The sequence below is a fragment of the Hemiscyllium ocellatum genome, chromosome 24 (assembly GCF_020745735.1).
Source record: "Hemiscyllium ocellatum isolate sHemOce1 chromosome 24, sHemOce1.pat.X.cur, whole genome shotgun sequence".
Lineage (NCBI taxonomy): Eukaryota > Metazoa > Chordata > Chondrichthyes > Orectolobiformes > Hemiscylliidae > Hemiscyllium > Hemiscyllium ocellatum.
The window spans coordinates 58,346,918-58,364,436 of record NC_083424.1 but is presented as its reverse complement, the minus strand read 5'-3'; the positions used below and the strand labels follow the sequence as shown (position 1 = coordinate 58,364,436).

General features: G+C 42.1%; 1 protein-coding gene across 1 annotated transcript in view; it reads left to right on the top strand.

Annotated features, from left to right (window-relative positions):
• The window catches only part of si:ch211-225b11.4 (tRNA (32-2'-O)-methyltransferase regulator THADA), a 308,818-nt gene that overhangs the window by 170,560 nt on the left and 120,739 nt on the right, over nucleotides 1–17,519 (top strand). Inside the window, exon 20 of the mRNA XM_060843883.1 lies at nucleotides 13,823–14,020. Within this exon, the coding sequence (XP_060699866.1) occupies nucleotides 13,823–14,020 (198 nt within the window). The remainder of the gene's footprint in view (nucleotides 1–13,822; nucleotides 14,021–17,519) is intronic.

Here is a 17,519-nt window from a genome sequence, read left to right as displayed (position 1 = left end):
AGTAGCAGGGTGGTTGTTATGGGGGACTTTAACTTCCCAGATATTGACTGGGAAATCTATAGCTCGAGTTCGTTAGATGGGTCGGTGTTTGTCCAATGTGTGCAGGAGGGTTTCCTGACACAATATGTAGACGGGCCAACAAGAGGTGAGGCTATACTGGATTTGGTTCTAGGTAATGAACCAGGCCAGGTGTTAGACTTGGAGGTAGGTGAGCACTTCGGGGACAGTGACCACAACTCGGTGACTTTTACTTTAGTGATGGAGAGGGATAAGTGTGCACTGCAGGGCAAGACTTATAGCTGGGGGCAGGGAAATTATGATGCGGTGAGGCATGACTTAGGATGCGTGGATTGGAAAAACAGGCTTCAGGAGAAGAACACTAATGATATGTGGGGATTGTTCAAGGAACAGCTATTGACTGTCCTTGATAAGTATGTACCAGTCAGGCAGGGAGTAAAGGGTCTTGTGAGGGAGCCGTGATTTAATAAGGAATTGGAATCCCTTGTGAAAGGGAAGAGGGTGGCCTATGTAAAGATGAGGCGTGAAGGTTCAGTTGGGGCGATTGAGAGTTATAAGGTAGCCAGGAAGGATCTTAAGAGCAGCGAGAAGGGGACATGAAAAGTCCTTAGTTGGTAGGATTAGGGAAAACCCAAAGGCTTTCTATAGGTATGTCAGGAATAAAAGGATGACTAGGGTAGGTATTGGTCCAGTCAAGGATAGTAGTGGGAAGTTGTGCGTGGAGGCGGAGGAGATTAGAGAGACACTAAATCAATACTTTTCGTCAGTATTCACTCAGGAACAGGACACTATTGCTGATGTGAATATTGAGTCACAAGTGATTAGGATGGATGGCCTTGAGGTATGTAGGGAAGAGGTCTGGGGAATACTAGAAAGGATGAAAATAGATAAGTCCCCTGGGCCTGATGGCATTTATCCTAGGATCCTCTGGGAAGCTAGGGAGGAAATAGCAGAGCCATTGGCCTTGATTTTTATGTCGTCGTTGTCTACGGGAATAGTGCCAGAAGACTAGAGAATAGCGAATGTGGTCCCCTTGTTCAAGAAGGGGAGTAGGGATAGCCCGAGTAACTATAGGCTAGTGAGTCTCACTTCTGTTGTGGGCAAAGTCTTAGAGAGAATTGTAAGGGATAGGATTTATGAATATCTGGATAGGAATAATGTGATCAAGGATAGTCAGCATGGTTTTGTGAAGGCAGGTCGTGCCTCACAAACCTTATTGAGTTCTTTGAGAAGGTGACTAAGGAGGTGGACGAGGGTAAAGCAGTAGATGTGGTGTATATGGATTTTAGCAAGGTGTTCGATAAGGTACCCCATGGTAGGCTAATGCAAAAACTACGGAGGTATGGCATTGAGGGTGCATTAGAGGTTTGGATTAGGAATTGGCTGGCTGAAAGGAGACAGAGGGTAGTAGTTTGATGGAAGAGGTTCATCTTGGAGTGCAGTTACTAGCGGTGTTCCACAAGGGTCTATTTTGGGACCATTGCTGTTTGTCATCTTTATAAATGATCTAGAGGAGGGGCTTGAAAGCTGGGTGAGCAAGTTTGCGGATGACACGAAAGTCGGTGGAGTTGTGGACAGCGAAGAAGGATGTGGCAGGTTACAGCGGGATATAGATAAGTTGCAGAGCTGGGCAGAAAGGTGGCAAATGGAGTTCAATGTAGCTAAGTGTGAAGTCATTCACTTTGGTAGGAGTAACAAGAAGATGGATTACTGGGCTAGTGGTAGGCTACTTGGTAGTGTGGATGAGCAGAGGGATCTTGGTGTCCATGTACACAGATCTCTGAAAGTTGCCACCCAGGTAAATAGTGCTGTGAAGAAGGCATATGGTGTACTGGGCTTTATTGGTAGAAGAATTGAGTTCCAGAGTCCTGAGGTCATGTTGCAGTTGTATAAGACTCTGGTGCGGCCTCATCTGGAGTATTGTGTGCAGTTTTGGTCGCCATACTATAGGAAGGATGTGGAGGCATTGGAACGAGTGCAGAGGAGGTTTACCAGGATGTTGCCTGGCATGGTAGGAAGATCGTATGAGGAAAGGCTGAGGCACTTGGGGCTGTTCTCATTGGAGAAAAGAAGGTTTAGGAGTGACTTGATAGAGGTGTACAAGATGATTAGGGGTTTAGATAGGGTTGACAGTGAGAACCTTTTTCTGTTAATGGAGTCAGGTGTTACTAGGGGACACAGCTTTAAATTAAGGGGTGGTAGGTATAGGACAGATGTTAGGGGTAGATTCTTTACTCAGCGGGTTGTGAGTTCACGGAATGCCCTGCCAGTAACAGTGGTGAACTCTCCCTCTTTATGGTCATTTAAGCGGGCATTGGATAAGCATATGGAGGTTATTGGGTTAGTGTAGGTTAGGTAGACTTCGGTCGGCGCAACATCGAGGGCCGAAGGGCCTGTACTGCGCTGTATTTTTCTATGTTCTATGTAAGACCAGAGGCTGAGATGATTGACCTCCAGCATCTTCCCATGTGCCAGGTATGACTTCTACCAATGGAGAATTTTCCCCTGATTCCCATTAACTCCAGTTTTGGCCAGGGTTCCTTGATGCTGCATTCAGTCAGATACTGCTTTGATGTTAATGGCTGTCACTCAAACCTCACCTCTGGAATTCATCTGTTTTATTCCTGCTTGGATGAAGGGTTTAATGAGGCTATGAGTTGATTGGCCCTCGCAGAACCCAGACTGAGCATTAGCAAGGTTAGATATCACGGAATACAGGGAGAACTAGCCATTTGGATACAGAACTGGCTCAAAGATAGAAGTCAGAGGGTGCTGGTGGAGGGTTGTTTTCAGACTGGAGGCCTGTGACCAGTGGAGTGCCACAAGGATCGGTGCTGGGTCCTCTATTTTTTGTCATTTACATAAATGATTTGGATGCGAGCATAAGAGGTACAGTTAGTAAGTTTACAGATGACACCAAAATTGGAGGTGTAGTGGACAGTGAAGAAGGTTACCTCAGATAGGATCTTGATCAGATGGACCAATGAGCTGAAAGGTGGCAGGTGGAGTTTAATTTATATAAATGAGAGGTGCTACATTTTGGGAAAGCAAATCTTAGCAAGAATTATACACTTAATGCTAAGGTCCTAGGGAGTATTGCTGAACAAAGAGACCTTGGAGTGCAGGTTCATAGCTCCTTGAAAGTGGAGTCGCAGATAGATAGGATAGTGAAGAAGGCGTTTAGTATGCTTTCCTTTATTGGTCAGAGTATTGAGTGCAGTAGTTGGGAGGTCTTGTTGCAGCTGTACGGGACATTGGTTAGGCCACTGTTGGAATATTGCGTGCAATTCTAGTCTCCCTCCTATCAGAAAGATGGTTTGTAACTTGAAAGGGTTCAGAAAAGATTTCCAAGGATGTTGCCAAGGTTGGAGGATTTGAGCTATAAGGAGAGGCTGAACAGGCTGGGGCTGTTTTCCCTGGAGTGTCAGAGGCTGAGGGGTGACCTTATAGAGGTTTACAAAATTATGAGGGGCATGGATAGTATAAATAGACAAAGTCTTTTCCCTGGGGTGGGTGAGTCCAGAACTAGAGGGCATAGATTTAGGGTGAGAGGGAAAAGATATAAAAGAGACTTAAGGGGCAACTTTTTCATGCAGAGGGTGGTATGTGTATGGAATGAGCTGCTAGAGGAAGTGGCGGAGACTGGTACAATTGCAACATTTAAAAGGCATTTGGATGAGTATATGAATAGGAAGGGTTTGGAGGGATATGGGTCGGGTGCTGGCAGATGGAACTAGATTGGGTTGGGATATCTGGTCGGCATGGACAGGTTGGACCGAAAGGTCTGTTTCTATGCTGTACATCTTTATGACTTGATGATTATAATCATCTTCCTTTGTCACCACCGAAACACTATCAACAACCTATTCTATCACCTTACTGATGATTGAAAGTAGACTGAAGGAGAGGTATTGCCCAGCTTGGATTTGTCCTGCTTTTTACATACAGGACATATCTGGGCAATTTTCCATATTGTCGGGTAGATGCTAATACCGCAGCTGTATTGGAAAAGCTTGGCTAGGGGCGTGGTACGTTCTGGAATGTTATCAGGGATAAGCCTTTGTGGTATCCAGTGCCTTAACTGTTTCTTGATATCACGTGAAGTGAATTGAATTGGCTGAAGACAGCTCTCTGAGATGCTGAGGATCTTGGGAAGAGGTCGAGCTGGATTATCTACTGGACACGTCTGGCTGAATATTACTGAAAATGTTTCAGCCTTATCTTTTGCACTGATGTGTTGAGCTCTCCCATCATTGGGGATGGGGGTATTTGTGGAACTGCCTGCTGTATTAAGTTGTTTAATTGACCACCACCATTCATATCTGCTTGTGACAGAACTGCAGAAATTTCATCTGATCTGTTGGCTATGGAATTGCATAGCTCTTTCTATCGGATTGTGCTTTCACTGTTTGATGTATGAGTAGTCCAGTTCTGAAGCTTCACCAGGTTGACACTTCAATTTTAGGTAATCTGGCATTTCCTTCTGCACTTTGCATTGAACTGGCGTTATGATAATGATAGAGTGAGGGAGTTTACAAATTGTAGTTGAATATAATTCTGCTACTGATGGTTCATGTAGCCTAATGCATGCCCAATTTTAAATTTGAACTCTGTCCCCATTAAAATTGATGGTTGTGCCATGCAGCATAGGGAGGGATATCCTTAATGTGAAAGCAGGACTTTATTTGCACTAGTTGAGGACTCTCAGGAGGCTCCCAACTTATACTATTGTGTCACTACTTCTGCTGAATCATCCCTGCCGTTAGATCTACATGTGGTAGCGTTAGTGACTGTGAAGTCTCATGGCATCAAGTCAAACATGGGTGAGGAAACCTGCTGATTACCATGTATCACAATCCTGGGCTGACTAATCAGTAATCCTTATGTTGAATACCACTCGCAAGATACACTGAGGGTGGCAAGGGCACAGAATATATTCTGAGTGGGGGACATCACTGACAGTAGCTTAACAGCATCAGCAGTGCTGGTTTCTGGGACAGTATCTATAAGGTATATTTCTGTGACTCTGACTATATCAGGCTGTTTCTTGACTTGTCTGAGAGACGGCTCCTCTTCCAGTTTTGACAGAAGATTCTAGATATTACTAAAGGGAACTTTCAGGGGCCATCAGGGTGCTTCTGGTGATTTGATCAATGCTAGATGGTTTGTCTAATTTAATTCCTTTCATCAGACTTTGTAGTGACTAGATACAACTGTATCTAACCATGATAATCATATTCTGTAATTCCAGAACTACATGTACCCAGATCAGGCTGAAATGATTTCACAGAGGCTGGTATCCCATCACTAAGTCACTCTTTATTTACATGTCAGAGTCCTTGATACTGAGCCAGCTCCTTCAGAGCCAGCTCTGACTCCCCTGTTCCTATCTGTCAGCCAGAGCTCCCTGATTGGACCAGATTAACAGCCCCAAAGAATTCAAATCCTGTGAGGTCCACCTCATTACAATCACTATGTTCCTCCCTGTCTGACTGATTAATATCCCCTCAACCCTGCCCCCAAGCTGTCTTCAGCACATATGCCACCTTTTCCTACCTACAAACAGTTCTGAAGAAAGGCCACTGGACCCAAAACATTGACTCTTGTTGCAAAGTTGGCTATAGTATTGCAGATTGGGAGGCAGGAAGTTCGAATTTGGTGTTTCTAAAATTGTAAACTGGCCGGGGTGGGTGGTGCATTGAGTGGTCCCTTTAAAAGATGGTGTTTTTTTCTGTGTTTAAAATGGATGCCTGTGAGCAGCAGCTTGCAAGTTTGCAAGTACACAGAGAGCCTGGACTGAAACATTTGTATTGCAAGGGTGTACAGTTAGTAAGGTTAGAGTGGTGCTGGAAAAGCACAGCAGGTCAGGAGCATCTGAGGAGCAGGAAAATCCACGTTTCGTGCAAAAGCCCTTCATCAGTTAGCAAGACAAGCAGAAGTTTTTACCAATACAACAGTCTTTTAAATTTAGCCAAATAATTTGAACCAGGCACTTAGATACCAAAAACCGATTAATTTTAAATCTGACAATTTTGACAACATAGGACCAATCCTATTATAAGAACTATCGGTATGTCATCAAGAGTATAAAAGAAGGGGATAATTGGACAAAGACCCCAGAGCTAGCTGCCATCTGCCAGAGGGAACAGCCCTCAGCTCTCAAGACAGAATTACTGACTCTCGTAGCTTCGTTTATGTCTTAGAGAAAGCTCCATCTAAATGACAATGGTACCAATGATGGAAAAGGCACTCCTGACAGACGAATGGATGGAGAAGGCACAGAACGTTCCAGAAGATACATAACCTGGCTGTAATTTCAAAAGATTAAATTCTATTCTTGTTATGAGTGGGGCTTGTGTTTGTTAGAACAGCATGCCATTAGAATCTTGGTTTATTTGGGAATAGTTAGTAATGAGAAGGGATTTATTCAGTTTGTTAAGAGTTTTGTTAATTTGTTCACTGTTAGCATTGGATAAATAAATTGTTACTTGTTGATTTTAAAGTGAATGACAGGGATGTATTTTATTTAACCACTAGGAGTTGCTGAAGAGCTGGTTACTCCTCTTTTCACACTCGTTTTGCAGATTATGGAGCATGGTGCTCCTCTTTGGGTGTTTTGGTTTTAGTTCTCAGAGGCGAGGGTCAACCTCCACTTTATAATAGATTGGGAGTCTTGTCAGGATATGGACATATTTGGACAGATTTAGGGTACAAGAGATCCCAGCAGATTTTAACAGAGTTTTGTACTAGCGTCCTAAATCTTGGAATGAAGTGAGAAGTGAAAAATCTTTATAACTTTGGTTGATTATTGTTAGTTAAAGCAAAAGTGGGGAAATGGCTCTTAATATTGCTAAAGAGATTCTGATGGTCGAAGATGCTTTCTAACTTTACCAAGAAAGTTTAGAAAGACAGAAAAATGTGGAACTTGCAGAATTAGCAAACAGGCTAAAACTGGGTTTAACTAGAAAGCTGAAACTGTAATGGAGTGAGCCAAGCATTTAGATATGTCAGAGAAACAGTCAAGTGCAGTGGAGTTAGAAAAAATTAAATTGCAAAAGAAACTAGGAAGTGAACTGATAAGGTTAGACTCGGAGCATAGAGAAAAGGAAAGAATTGCTCTAGTGGAACAAAGGGAGAAAGAGCGAGGAAAGGGAACTGAAACAGTTGGAATTACGGTTAAAAGCAGAGGAAAAAGAGGAAAGCCCCTAGCAGAAGAAAGGGAAAGAATTGGAAACGGTGAAGTTGGAACTTGAAGCAAAAAGACTTCAGATAACTGAAGTACAACAGGGTGATGATGAGAAAACTCACCGTAGCCAACAGCCTGGTAGGGATATATACAAATATGTCCAAACATTACCAAAATTCAATTAAAATGATATAGAAGTCTTTTTCATTTCCTTAGAGAAATTGGCTATGTAGATGAACTGAGCTGAAAATGTGTTGCTGAAAAAGTGCAGCAGGTCAGGCAGCATCCAGGGAACAGGAGATTCGACGTTTCGGGCATAAGCCCTTCTTCAGGCCCTTCTATGTAGATGAACTGGCCAGATACTATGTGTATTTTGTTGATCCAAACAAAGTTGGTAGGTAGAGCTGGTGAAGTGTTTACAGAGCTGTCAGAGGAGATGGCAGGAGAATATGAAGAAGTAAATAAAGGCTACAAATAGTACCAGAAGGACTTAGACAACAATTCAGAAATGTAAGAAAGGAACCAGGCCAGACTTGTATTGAGGTTGTAAGAATGGAACAGAGCAAATTTGATGGATGGATGGGAGCATTAAAGATATAAAAAACATATAAGGCTCTTAGAGATACTATTCTGCTGGAGGCGTTTAAAAATTCATTTCCAGAAGTGATAAGAATATTAAAACAGCAAGAAGGGCCGCAGAGATGGTGGATAAATGTGCATTACTGTATAAATCGAAATCTAGCTTCCGACAGCAAATTCATTCTGAGAGTTAAATTGGGAAAGAGGAGGAGCTTCAATTAAGATTAGATTACTTACAGTGTGGAAACAGGCCCTTCGGCCCAACAAGTCCACACCGACCCGCCGAAGTGCAACCCACCCATACCCCTACATTTACCCCTTACCTAACACTACGGGCAATTTAGCATGGCCAATTCACCTGACCCGCACATCTTTGGACTGTGGGAGGAAACCGGAGCACCCGGAGGAAACCCACGCAGACACGGGGAGAACGTGCAAACTCCACACAGTTTGTCGCCTGAGTCGGGAATTGAACCCGGGTCTCAGGCGCTGTGAGGCAGCAGTGCTAACCACTGTGCCACCGTATGTAGATCACACTGGGAACAGTTTGTGATAAAAGAAACCCAAGGGAGTGGAAAAAAGGTGCTTTCACTGCAATAAGGTGGGACACACAAAGCCAAAGTGTTTAAGAAAGGCACTGGGAAAACAAGATGTGGTAAGAGAGGCTGAAGGAAATGCCAGGGGAAGTTGAGGAGCTACAGGGGAGTGCATAGCGTAGTCACAAGCTGGATAGTAAGATAGCATCTGATCTTTTCAAAAGCATCATCTGTGTGGGTAAGATTTACTCAAATAGAACAGGGGGAGGAGGTAAATAAGCTAAAATATTGAGAGATACGGGAGCTAATCTGCCTGTAATAGTAAGAGATTAAAATATTCGCATTCCATCTAAAATATTGCCTGAGAAAATGGTAATCTGTGGACTAAATAGAGACAGGAGTAGTATTCCCCTCTGTAAGAGAAGGCTAGAAAGTCTAGTCAAGACTGGGGAAGTGAGAGCGAGAATGATGGAAAACTTGGCTATTCCAGGAATCCAGTTCATTCTTGGAAATGATATAGCTGATCACAGGTAGGAGTTTAGTGGAAAAGCCAAACAAAAACCAGGGAACTGAAGAGTTAAAAGAAAAATACCCTGGATCTTTTTCCAGACTGTGTGGTGACAAGATCCAGCAGCCATAAGTTCAAACAAGAAGGGAAAACAAAAGGAGTTGCGGTCCAGTTACCCGACACTGGTTGCTGAGATGGTAAAGGCAAAACCTAAGCAGGTAGAGGATCAGGCAGAGGTGGTTAGTTCTGAAATATTAAAAGATTTACAACAGAAAGATGAGACAGTTAAGGATTTATATCATAAAGCCTACTTGGTAAAGGAATCAGAGTGCATTCTAGAATGCTGATACCTCAAGGATAACATCTTAACGCAGAAATGGAGAGCTTGATAGTTTAGTGTAGATAGAAATGGGCGGAAGTTCACCATGTTATGTTGCTGGTGGAATACAGACAGGAAGTATTGTGGGTAGTACAAGAATTGCCTGTAGGAAGTCATCTAGGAGTAAGGAAGACTCGGGCCAAGATACAGAAGCATTTTTATTGGCCTGGAATACATAAAGATGTGATTGAATTTTGCTCAACCTGGCATTCGTGTCAAATGATAGGAAAACCACAGGCAATGATAAAACTAGCACACTTGATGCTGATTCCTGCATTTGAAGAGCTTTTACATGGGTTATAATTGATTGTGGAGGTCCCCTCCCTGAAACCAAAAGTGGAAACCACTATTTGTTAACCATAGTGGATGTGTGTACCAGGTTTCCTGAGGCAATCCATTACAGAATGTTAAGGCAAAAGAGGTTGTGGAGTTGCTCTTGCTTTGTTTACCCATTATGGATTACCCAGGGAGATTCAGTTAGACCAAAGATCCAGTTTTACTGCCACATTACTTAAGGAGGTCATGGATAATTTAGACATCAAACACTTTAAATCAAGTGCGAGAGACTAAATTGTCTTTTTATTATATGAGTGGGACATATATTTATTGGAGCAGCATACCATTAGAATCTTATTTTATTCAGGAGTAGTTAATAGTTAGAAAAGATTTATTTGGTTTGTTAATAGTTTAATTTGTTCTCTCTTAGAGATAGATAAATAAATCATTGCTTGCTCATTTTAAAGTGAGTGTTGAGGGTTGCTGAAAAGTAGGTTTCTCCATTTTCGCACTCGTTTTACAGATTATAGGCGAGGCACTCCTCTTTGGGTGTTTCAGTTTTAGCTGTCGGGGGTGGGGTGGGGTCAACCTCTGCTTTATAGATGTTTCTTCAAAGATGTTTCCAGATTTGCTGAGCGTCTTCAGAAATTTATCTTTTAGTTTCAGATTTCCAGCACCTGCAATTCTTTTTTTATTATGTTTAGATTTTGAAGGCTTTTATTTCTACTTTCCATCACCCATTGGGATTACTCCTGATAGGGAAGTTCTTGTAGTGGAATATACCGAATGTTCTATATTAAAGTAAAGTACACTACAAAAATCTTAATTCAATGCTTACCACCTGTTTACATGAACTTGCCTGAAGATCAGGCCAGAACAAGTGATCAGCCTGTTCTGTCCGAAACTCCAGTTGTTAATCAGCCAGTTTCTCCTGAGATTCCTTGAAAGTGGAGTCACAGGTAGACAGGGAAGTGAAGATGGCATTTGACATGCTTGCCTTCATTGAGGACAGGAGTTGAGACATCATGTTTAGTTGTTCAGGACATTGGTGAGGCTGCTTTTCAAACACTGTTTTCCGTTCTGGTCTCCCTGCTACAGGAAAGATGTTGTTAAATCTAAAAGGGTTCGGAAAAGGATTTTGGAGGGTTTCAGCTCGAGGGAGAGGCTGAATAGGCTGGGGCTTTTTACCCTGGAGAGTCGGAGGCTTATAAAATCATGACAGGGATGGATAGAGTGAATAGCCAAGGTCTTTTTTCGAGGGTAGGGGAGTCCAAAACTAGAGGGCATAGGTTTAAGGCGAGAGGAGAAAGATTTAAAAGTGACCTGAGAGGGAACTTCTTTACTCAGAAGATGCTGCGTGTATGGAATGAGCTGCCAGAGGAAGTGGTATAGACTGGTACAATAGCAACATTTAAAAGGCATCTGGATGGGAATATGAATAGGAATGGTTGAGAGGAATATGGGCCAAATGCTGACATATGGGACTATATCGGTTTAGGAGATCTGGTCAGTGCAAACCGAGTGGGATGAAAGGATCTGTGCTGTGTAACTCTGACACTGAGATAGCTTATTGTGCTGTTCAAAAAGGCTGCATATCCAAGCTTCTACACTGTTCAGTTTCCAGGAAGTGATCAAATATATTTGACTTGTACACTTAATGATAAGGTCCTAGGGAGTGTTGCTGAACAAAGAGACCTCAAAGTGCAGGTTCAGAGCTCCTTGAAAGTAGAATCTCAGGTAGATAGAATAGTGAAAAAAAGTGTTTGGTACGCTTACCTTTATTGGTCAGAGCATTGAGTATCGGAGTTGGGAGGGCATGTTGCAACTGTACAGGACCTTTGGAATATTGTGCGTAATTCTGGTCTCCTCCCTATCGGAAGGATGTTGTGAAACTTGAAAGAGTTCAGAAAAGATTTACAAGAAAGTTGCCAGGGTTGGAGGATTTGAGCGATAGGGAGAGGCTGGTGGTGCGTGTATGGAAGTGGTGTATGGACGAAGAAGTGGTGAAAGCTGGTACAATTGCGACATTTAAAAGACACTTGGATATGTTTATGAATAGGAAGGGTTTAGAGGGATATGGGCAAAGTGCTGACAAATGGGACTAGATTGGGTTGGGGTATCTAGTCGGCATGGGCGAGTTGAACCGAAGGGTCTGTTTCCGTGATGTATATCTCTGTGACTCTAAATTGACAACTAGCAAATATTATAAATATGCCAAGTTTTCAATGTCAGTTTGATCAGTTAACTCACTTGCTGTATCTCCCTGGAAAGAGACTTATCTTTTGTTTTTAACAAACTTTGACCTCAACTTTTAGCTTACTCCCATTTTATGTCATCTTCACAACCATATAATGCTTGTACAGCACAATTCTGACAATTATAGCTTCAGCTGATAAATAGTGCACGTTATCACATCTGATTCACCACTTAAACAAAACTTCAGCTTTTCCAGAGTTACTGTGATAGTTTGGTTCTGTACACCTGAGTTAATGCTCAGTCTAAGCACACATGCACCTTATTTCAGCAAAACACAGAAACACGTTGAAATCAGTGATCTTTCTACTTATTGGGTCTTCAGGCTTCATATATTTTATCCCTCATTTTTCTTCTCACTTAATTTTGGCTAAACCAGCAATTTTTAAGGTTGATATCTACCCCAAGTTGAACCATTCATGCTGTTTCTCCATTGTTTACTACCAAAATTAATCATGTGACATTTCTCTGCATTAAATTTCATCTGTCTGTCTGCCTATTGCATTAAGTTGTCTATGTCCTTTTGAAGTTCTGTACTAACCCCTACACCATTCATAATACTTGCAAGTTTTGTTCCACTGCATACTTCGTAATTATGTCCTGTACACCAAGATCTAGGCTATTAATACGCATCAGGGAAAGCGAGGGTTCTTCCAGCCTACCAGTATCGTTAAACACCATGCTAAATTGCCCATTGTGTCCAGGAACGTACAGGCTAGATGAATTATGCATGGGAAATGCAGGGTTACCGGGTAGCGGGGTGTGGATCTGGATGAAATGCTCTTCAGAGGGTTAGTGTGGATTTAATGGGCCAAATGGCCTGCTTCCACACTGTAGGGATTCTATAAAACAGGCTCCAGCATCACTTGCCCGTTATAAATTCCAGTTTTCACTATCAAACCCTCATTTGCTCAAGGCACAATTAATTTTGTCCTGAATTGTCATTTCAAGAAGCTTGTTTACCACGATAGTTTATTTGACCAGCAGTTGTTGAGCTTGTCTGTATTGCATTTTTTCCCATTTCTTGCATCTTCACTGATTCTACATTAGACTGAAAAGTAATGCTAGTGCCTTAGCTGCTTCCGCTCCGGTACTGGTGTCTTATCAACTTGAAGTACAGACAGGCTATTCAATAACCCCTCCTTCTCAATTTTAATCTCTAAAATATCTGAATTCCCACCTTTCTGCTCTCCCTTTATCCATTGTGGGAATTCAGAGTTTTTGTGAAGGTCCGTAACTCGGGAGCTGGTTGGATTTGTTTTTGGTCTGTTCACTGAGCTGGTGGGTTTGTTGGCAGACGTTTCACCCTCTTTCTAGGTGACATCATCCGTGCTGCGTTTACTCCTGCGAAGCACTGCTATAGTGTCCGCTTTGAATTGATGCGGTTCTGTTTGAGCTGGTTCCGGTTGGTGCAGATTCATGTTTTCCATTGCAGCGGTTTGTAATTTGCGTCCAGGTCAATGTGTTTGTTGATGGGGTCCAAGGATAAGTATCATGCTTTCAAGACTTCTCTTGTTGTTCCTCGTTTAGCCTGTCCTAGTATCATTGTGTTGTCCAAGTCAAACTCATGGTTCTTGTTGGCTGTGTGTATGGATACCAGGGAGAGTTGGTTGTGTCGCTTGATTGCTAGTTGGTGTTCATGGATATGAGTCACTAGCGGTATGCCTGTTTGTCCGACGTAATGCGTAGTGCAGTCACTTCATGGGATTTTGTAAATTACATTGGTCCGGTGCATGGTAAGAATCAGGTCCTTTATTCTGGTGAGCCGCTGTCTGAGACTAACTGTTGGTTTGTGTGCTGTCAAGCTCCCTCGTGGTCGGAGCAGTCTAGTTGTCAGTTCTGAAATGTTTTTACTGTAAAGGAGAGCAGCCAGTGTTTACTCATTGAGCAGGTACAGTTTCTCCTTATTCCTATTTATTTTGCCCTGATCCATTCCGACACCATTGAAGTTGCTTTCATCCAATTAATTATTCTTCTTCAGAATTGTTTATTGTCCTTTTCCATAACCAGCCTAAACCTCCTGATACATTAGGCGTTGTTCTTAAATCAACTGTTTGTGACTTATTTCTCTTTCTGTTTATATCCAGGGGTTGTCAGGTCTGCGGGGTCCTCGGAGCAGTTCGATTACCAGGAGGGCAGCTGGCTTGCCGATGCTGTTACTGTGTGTTGTGGCTGGAGAAGACAGTGAGACAAAACCTCTACTCCATTATTGCATGAAGACATTACTGGATATTGCCAACACTCCTCTGTCCAGTGACTGGGATCAGACAATTGATCTCCCACAGGTCAGTACCACAGACACTATATCTGGAAGCTAGTGGAGAGTACAGTGAGTTAAGGGCAGCGTGTCAAGGTAGTTGAAATTGAGTAGTCGAACCCAACAGGATGTTGTCCTTGGACCATACTTGATAACTCTGAGTATTAGTGATTTTAATACAAGGGTAAGTAGTGCCAAATTTGCAAGTTTTCAAAGTTATAGGTATGGTTAGTTTTTTAGTCCAAAGTTGATAAGTTGGACAATGTTAAAATTTGTCAAATGGAATTCGGTGTCAATGAGAGTGAAGAGGAGGCCTAGTTTTGTAAGGATGCAAAGGGATCTGGGGAACTGGTTTACATAGAACATAGAACAGTACAGCCCAGTACAGATCCTTCTGCCCATGATATTGTGCCGAGCATTTATTTCAAAGAACAAAGAATCTTAACAGCCCTCCAAGCCTTTGCTGATCCAGATCCTCTGTCTAAACCTGCAGCCTATCTTCTAAGGATCTGTATCATTTGCTCCCTGTATGTATCTGTCTAGATATCTCTTAAATGACGCAATCGTTCCTGCCCCTACCACCTCCACTGACAACGCATTCCATGCACCCATCCCTACTCACCCCACCAAGCCTTATCATTCCATAGGCTGCTACCACAAACTTATAGATTTTTGTTGAATTCAAATTCCACCTCTGCTACAAATACGTGGGATTCAAACCCATATCTCCAAAACATTATCCCAGTCTCTGGATTAACAGTCTAGCAATAAAATCGCTAAACCATCACCGCCCTTGTTGGCTATTTGACAGACTGGATCCAAAACTGGCTTAGTGGCTGGAGGCAGAGAGTGCTGTTCGAAGGGTGTTCTTTTGTGACTGAAGCCAGTGTCCAGAGCCATACTGAAAGTTCAATGATGAGGCCCTTGCTGTTTGTGGTGTCCATAAAAGACTTAGAAACAATATGGGAAGCTTTATCAACAATTCCACAGGATGACACACAAATTCCAAGTGTGATAAAGTGTTGCGAAGTTCAGTAGAGTACTTGCAGTTTGAGAGGCAGGAGGTTATAATCTGGTGTTTGTAAAGTACTGGGGGGGGGGGGGGGGGTGGGGGAATAGCATTGTGTGGTCATTTTAAAAGATCGTCTGCTTTTTCAGTTTTTCGAGATTTAAAATGGATGTCTGTGAGCAGCAGCTTAAAAGTTTGCAAGTACACAGAGAGCACCCAAATTGAAACATTTGTATTGAAAGGCCATACAGTTAGCAGGCCAAGTAGCAAGTTTTAACAAGACAACTGGCTTTTGAATTTAGCCAATCAGTTTGAACCAGATACCAAATATCTAAGTCTGATGGTTTTGACAACATAGGACCAATCCTGTTGTAAAAAATATTAATATGTTATCATGGGTATAAAAAGAAGAGGGCAGTTGGACAAAGATCCTTGAGCTAATTGCCATCCGTCAGAGGGAATGGCCCTTGGCTGGCTCTCATAGCCTCCTCTATGCCTTAGAGAAAGCACCATCTTAATAACAGTGGTACCAATGGCACAACTAGTTAATATTGCGAACAGAATAAGTCATGGAGAAGGCACAAACTATTCCAGAAGACAAATAACCTGGCTGTAATTTCGAGAGACTAAATTTTTTTTCATTTATATGAGTGGGACTTTTATTTAATTGGCAACATACTATTAAAATCTTCCTTTAATCCAGAATATTTAGTATTTAGAAAGGTTTTATTCAGTTTGTTAATAGTTTAGTCAATTTATTCACTGTTAGAGTTAGATGAATAAATTGTTACTTATCGATTTTAAAGTGAATGTCAAGGATTAATATTTATTAACCACTAGAAGTTGCTAAAAAGCAGGTTACATCACTTTTCACGCACCTTTTACAAAGTATGGAGTGCGGTGCTCCTCTTTGGGAATATTGATTTTAGTTCTCAGAGGGGTCATCAACTTTCCTTTTAAACAGATTGGGGGCTCGTCCAGGATTTAGAGTATCAAAGGTTCCAGCAAATTTAAACAGACTTCAGGATTAATGTGCTAGATCTTTAAATAAAATTTAAGTGAGAAGTGGAAAATAAGTTTAATTTCAGTTGATTATTGTTGGTTCAATTGAAAGTGGGGAAATAGTTCTTAATATTGGTAAAGAGGTTCTGGGGGTTGCCAAGAAATTTTAGAAAGACAAAAAAAGGTGACACTTGTAGAATTAGCAAACAGGCTGAAATTCATTGAGGAAAAAGAAGCATACTAAAGGGAGGATGAGGTAACCATGCTGACCAGGGAAGTCAGTGATAGCATAAAAGCAAAAGAGAAAGCATATAATGTGGCGAAGAGCAGTGGGAAACCTACAAAGACTAACAGAGGACAACAAAGAACAAAGTAAGGATGGAAAAGATCAAATAGGAGGGTAAACTAGCCAGTAATATTAGGAAATATTGCAAGAATTTCTTTAGATATATAAAGGGGAAAAGAGAGGCAAAAGTGGATATTGGGCCACTGGAAAATAATGCTGGAGGAGTAGTGATGGAGAACAAATAAATGGCTGAGGAATTGAAGAAGTACTTTGCGTCAGTCTTCACAGTAGAAGACAGGAGTAATATCCCAAAAAGTCAAGAGAGTTGGGTGGGGGTGGGGGGAGCAGAGATAAGTATGGTGGCGATCTGAGAAGAAGGTACTAGAAAAACTGAAAGGTCTGAAAGTGGATAAATCACCTGGACCAGGTGGGCTACACCCTTGAGTTCTGAAGGGGATAGATGAAAAGATGGTAGAGGCTCTCGTTTCAGGGTTTCAGGTTTCACTGGAGTCAGGGAGGTCCTAGGTGACTGGAATCTCACTAATGCAACCCCCCTGTTTAAGAAGGGAGTAAGGCCTTAAGATGAGAAATTATAGGCCGATTAGCCTGACCTTGGTCGTTGGTAAGATTTTTGGAGTCCATTATGAAGGATGAGATTTCTGAATACTTGGAATTGCCTGATAAAATAGGGCAAAGTCAGCATCTTCAAGGGGAGGGCATGCCTGACAAATCTGTTAGAATTCTTTGAGGTGGTAATGAGCAGGTTAGACCAAGGAGAGCCAGTGGATGTTATCCATCTGGACTGACAGAATAGTGAACGGCCTGGACAGAGTGGACATTGGGAGGGTGTTTCCATTGGCAGTAGAGATGATGACCCAAGGGCACAGCCTTAGAATAAAGGGAAGACCCTTTAGAATGGAGATAAGGAGAAACTTCTTTTGCCAGAGAGTGGTGAATCTTTGGGATTCTTTCACACAGAAGGCTGTGGAGGCCTATTCATTAACTATACTTAAAACAGAAATAGATAAGTTCCTGATTGCCAGGGGGAATCAAGGGTTACAGGGAGAAAGTGGGAAAATGATATTGATAAACCTATCAGCCATGATTGGATGGCAGAGCAGACATGATGGATCAAATGGCCAAATTTCTGCTGGTCTGTCTAATGGTCTTCTGGATAATAAGAGAGCTGAAGTTGTAATGGAGTTAGCCAAGCATTTAGGTATTTCAGAA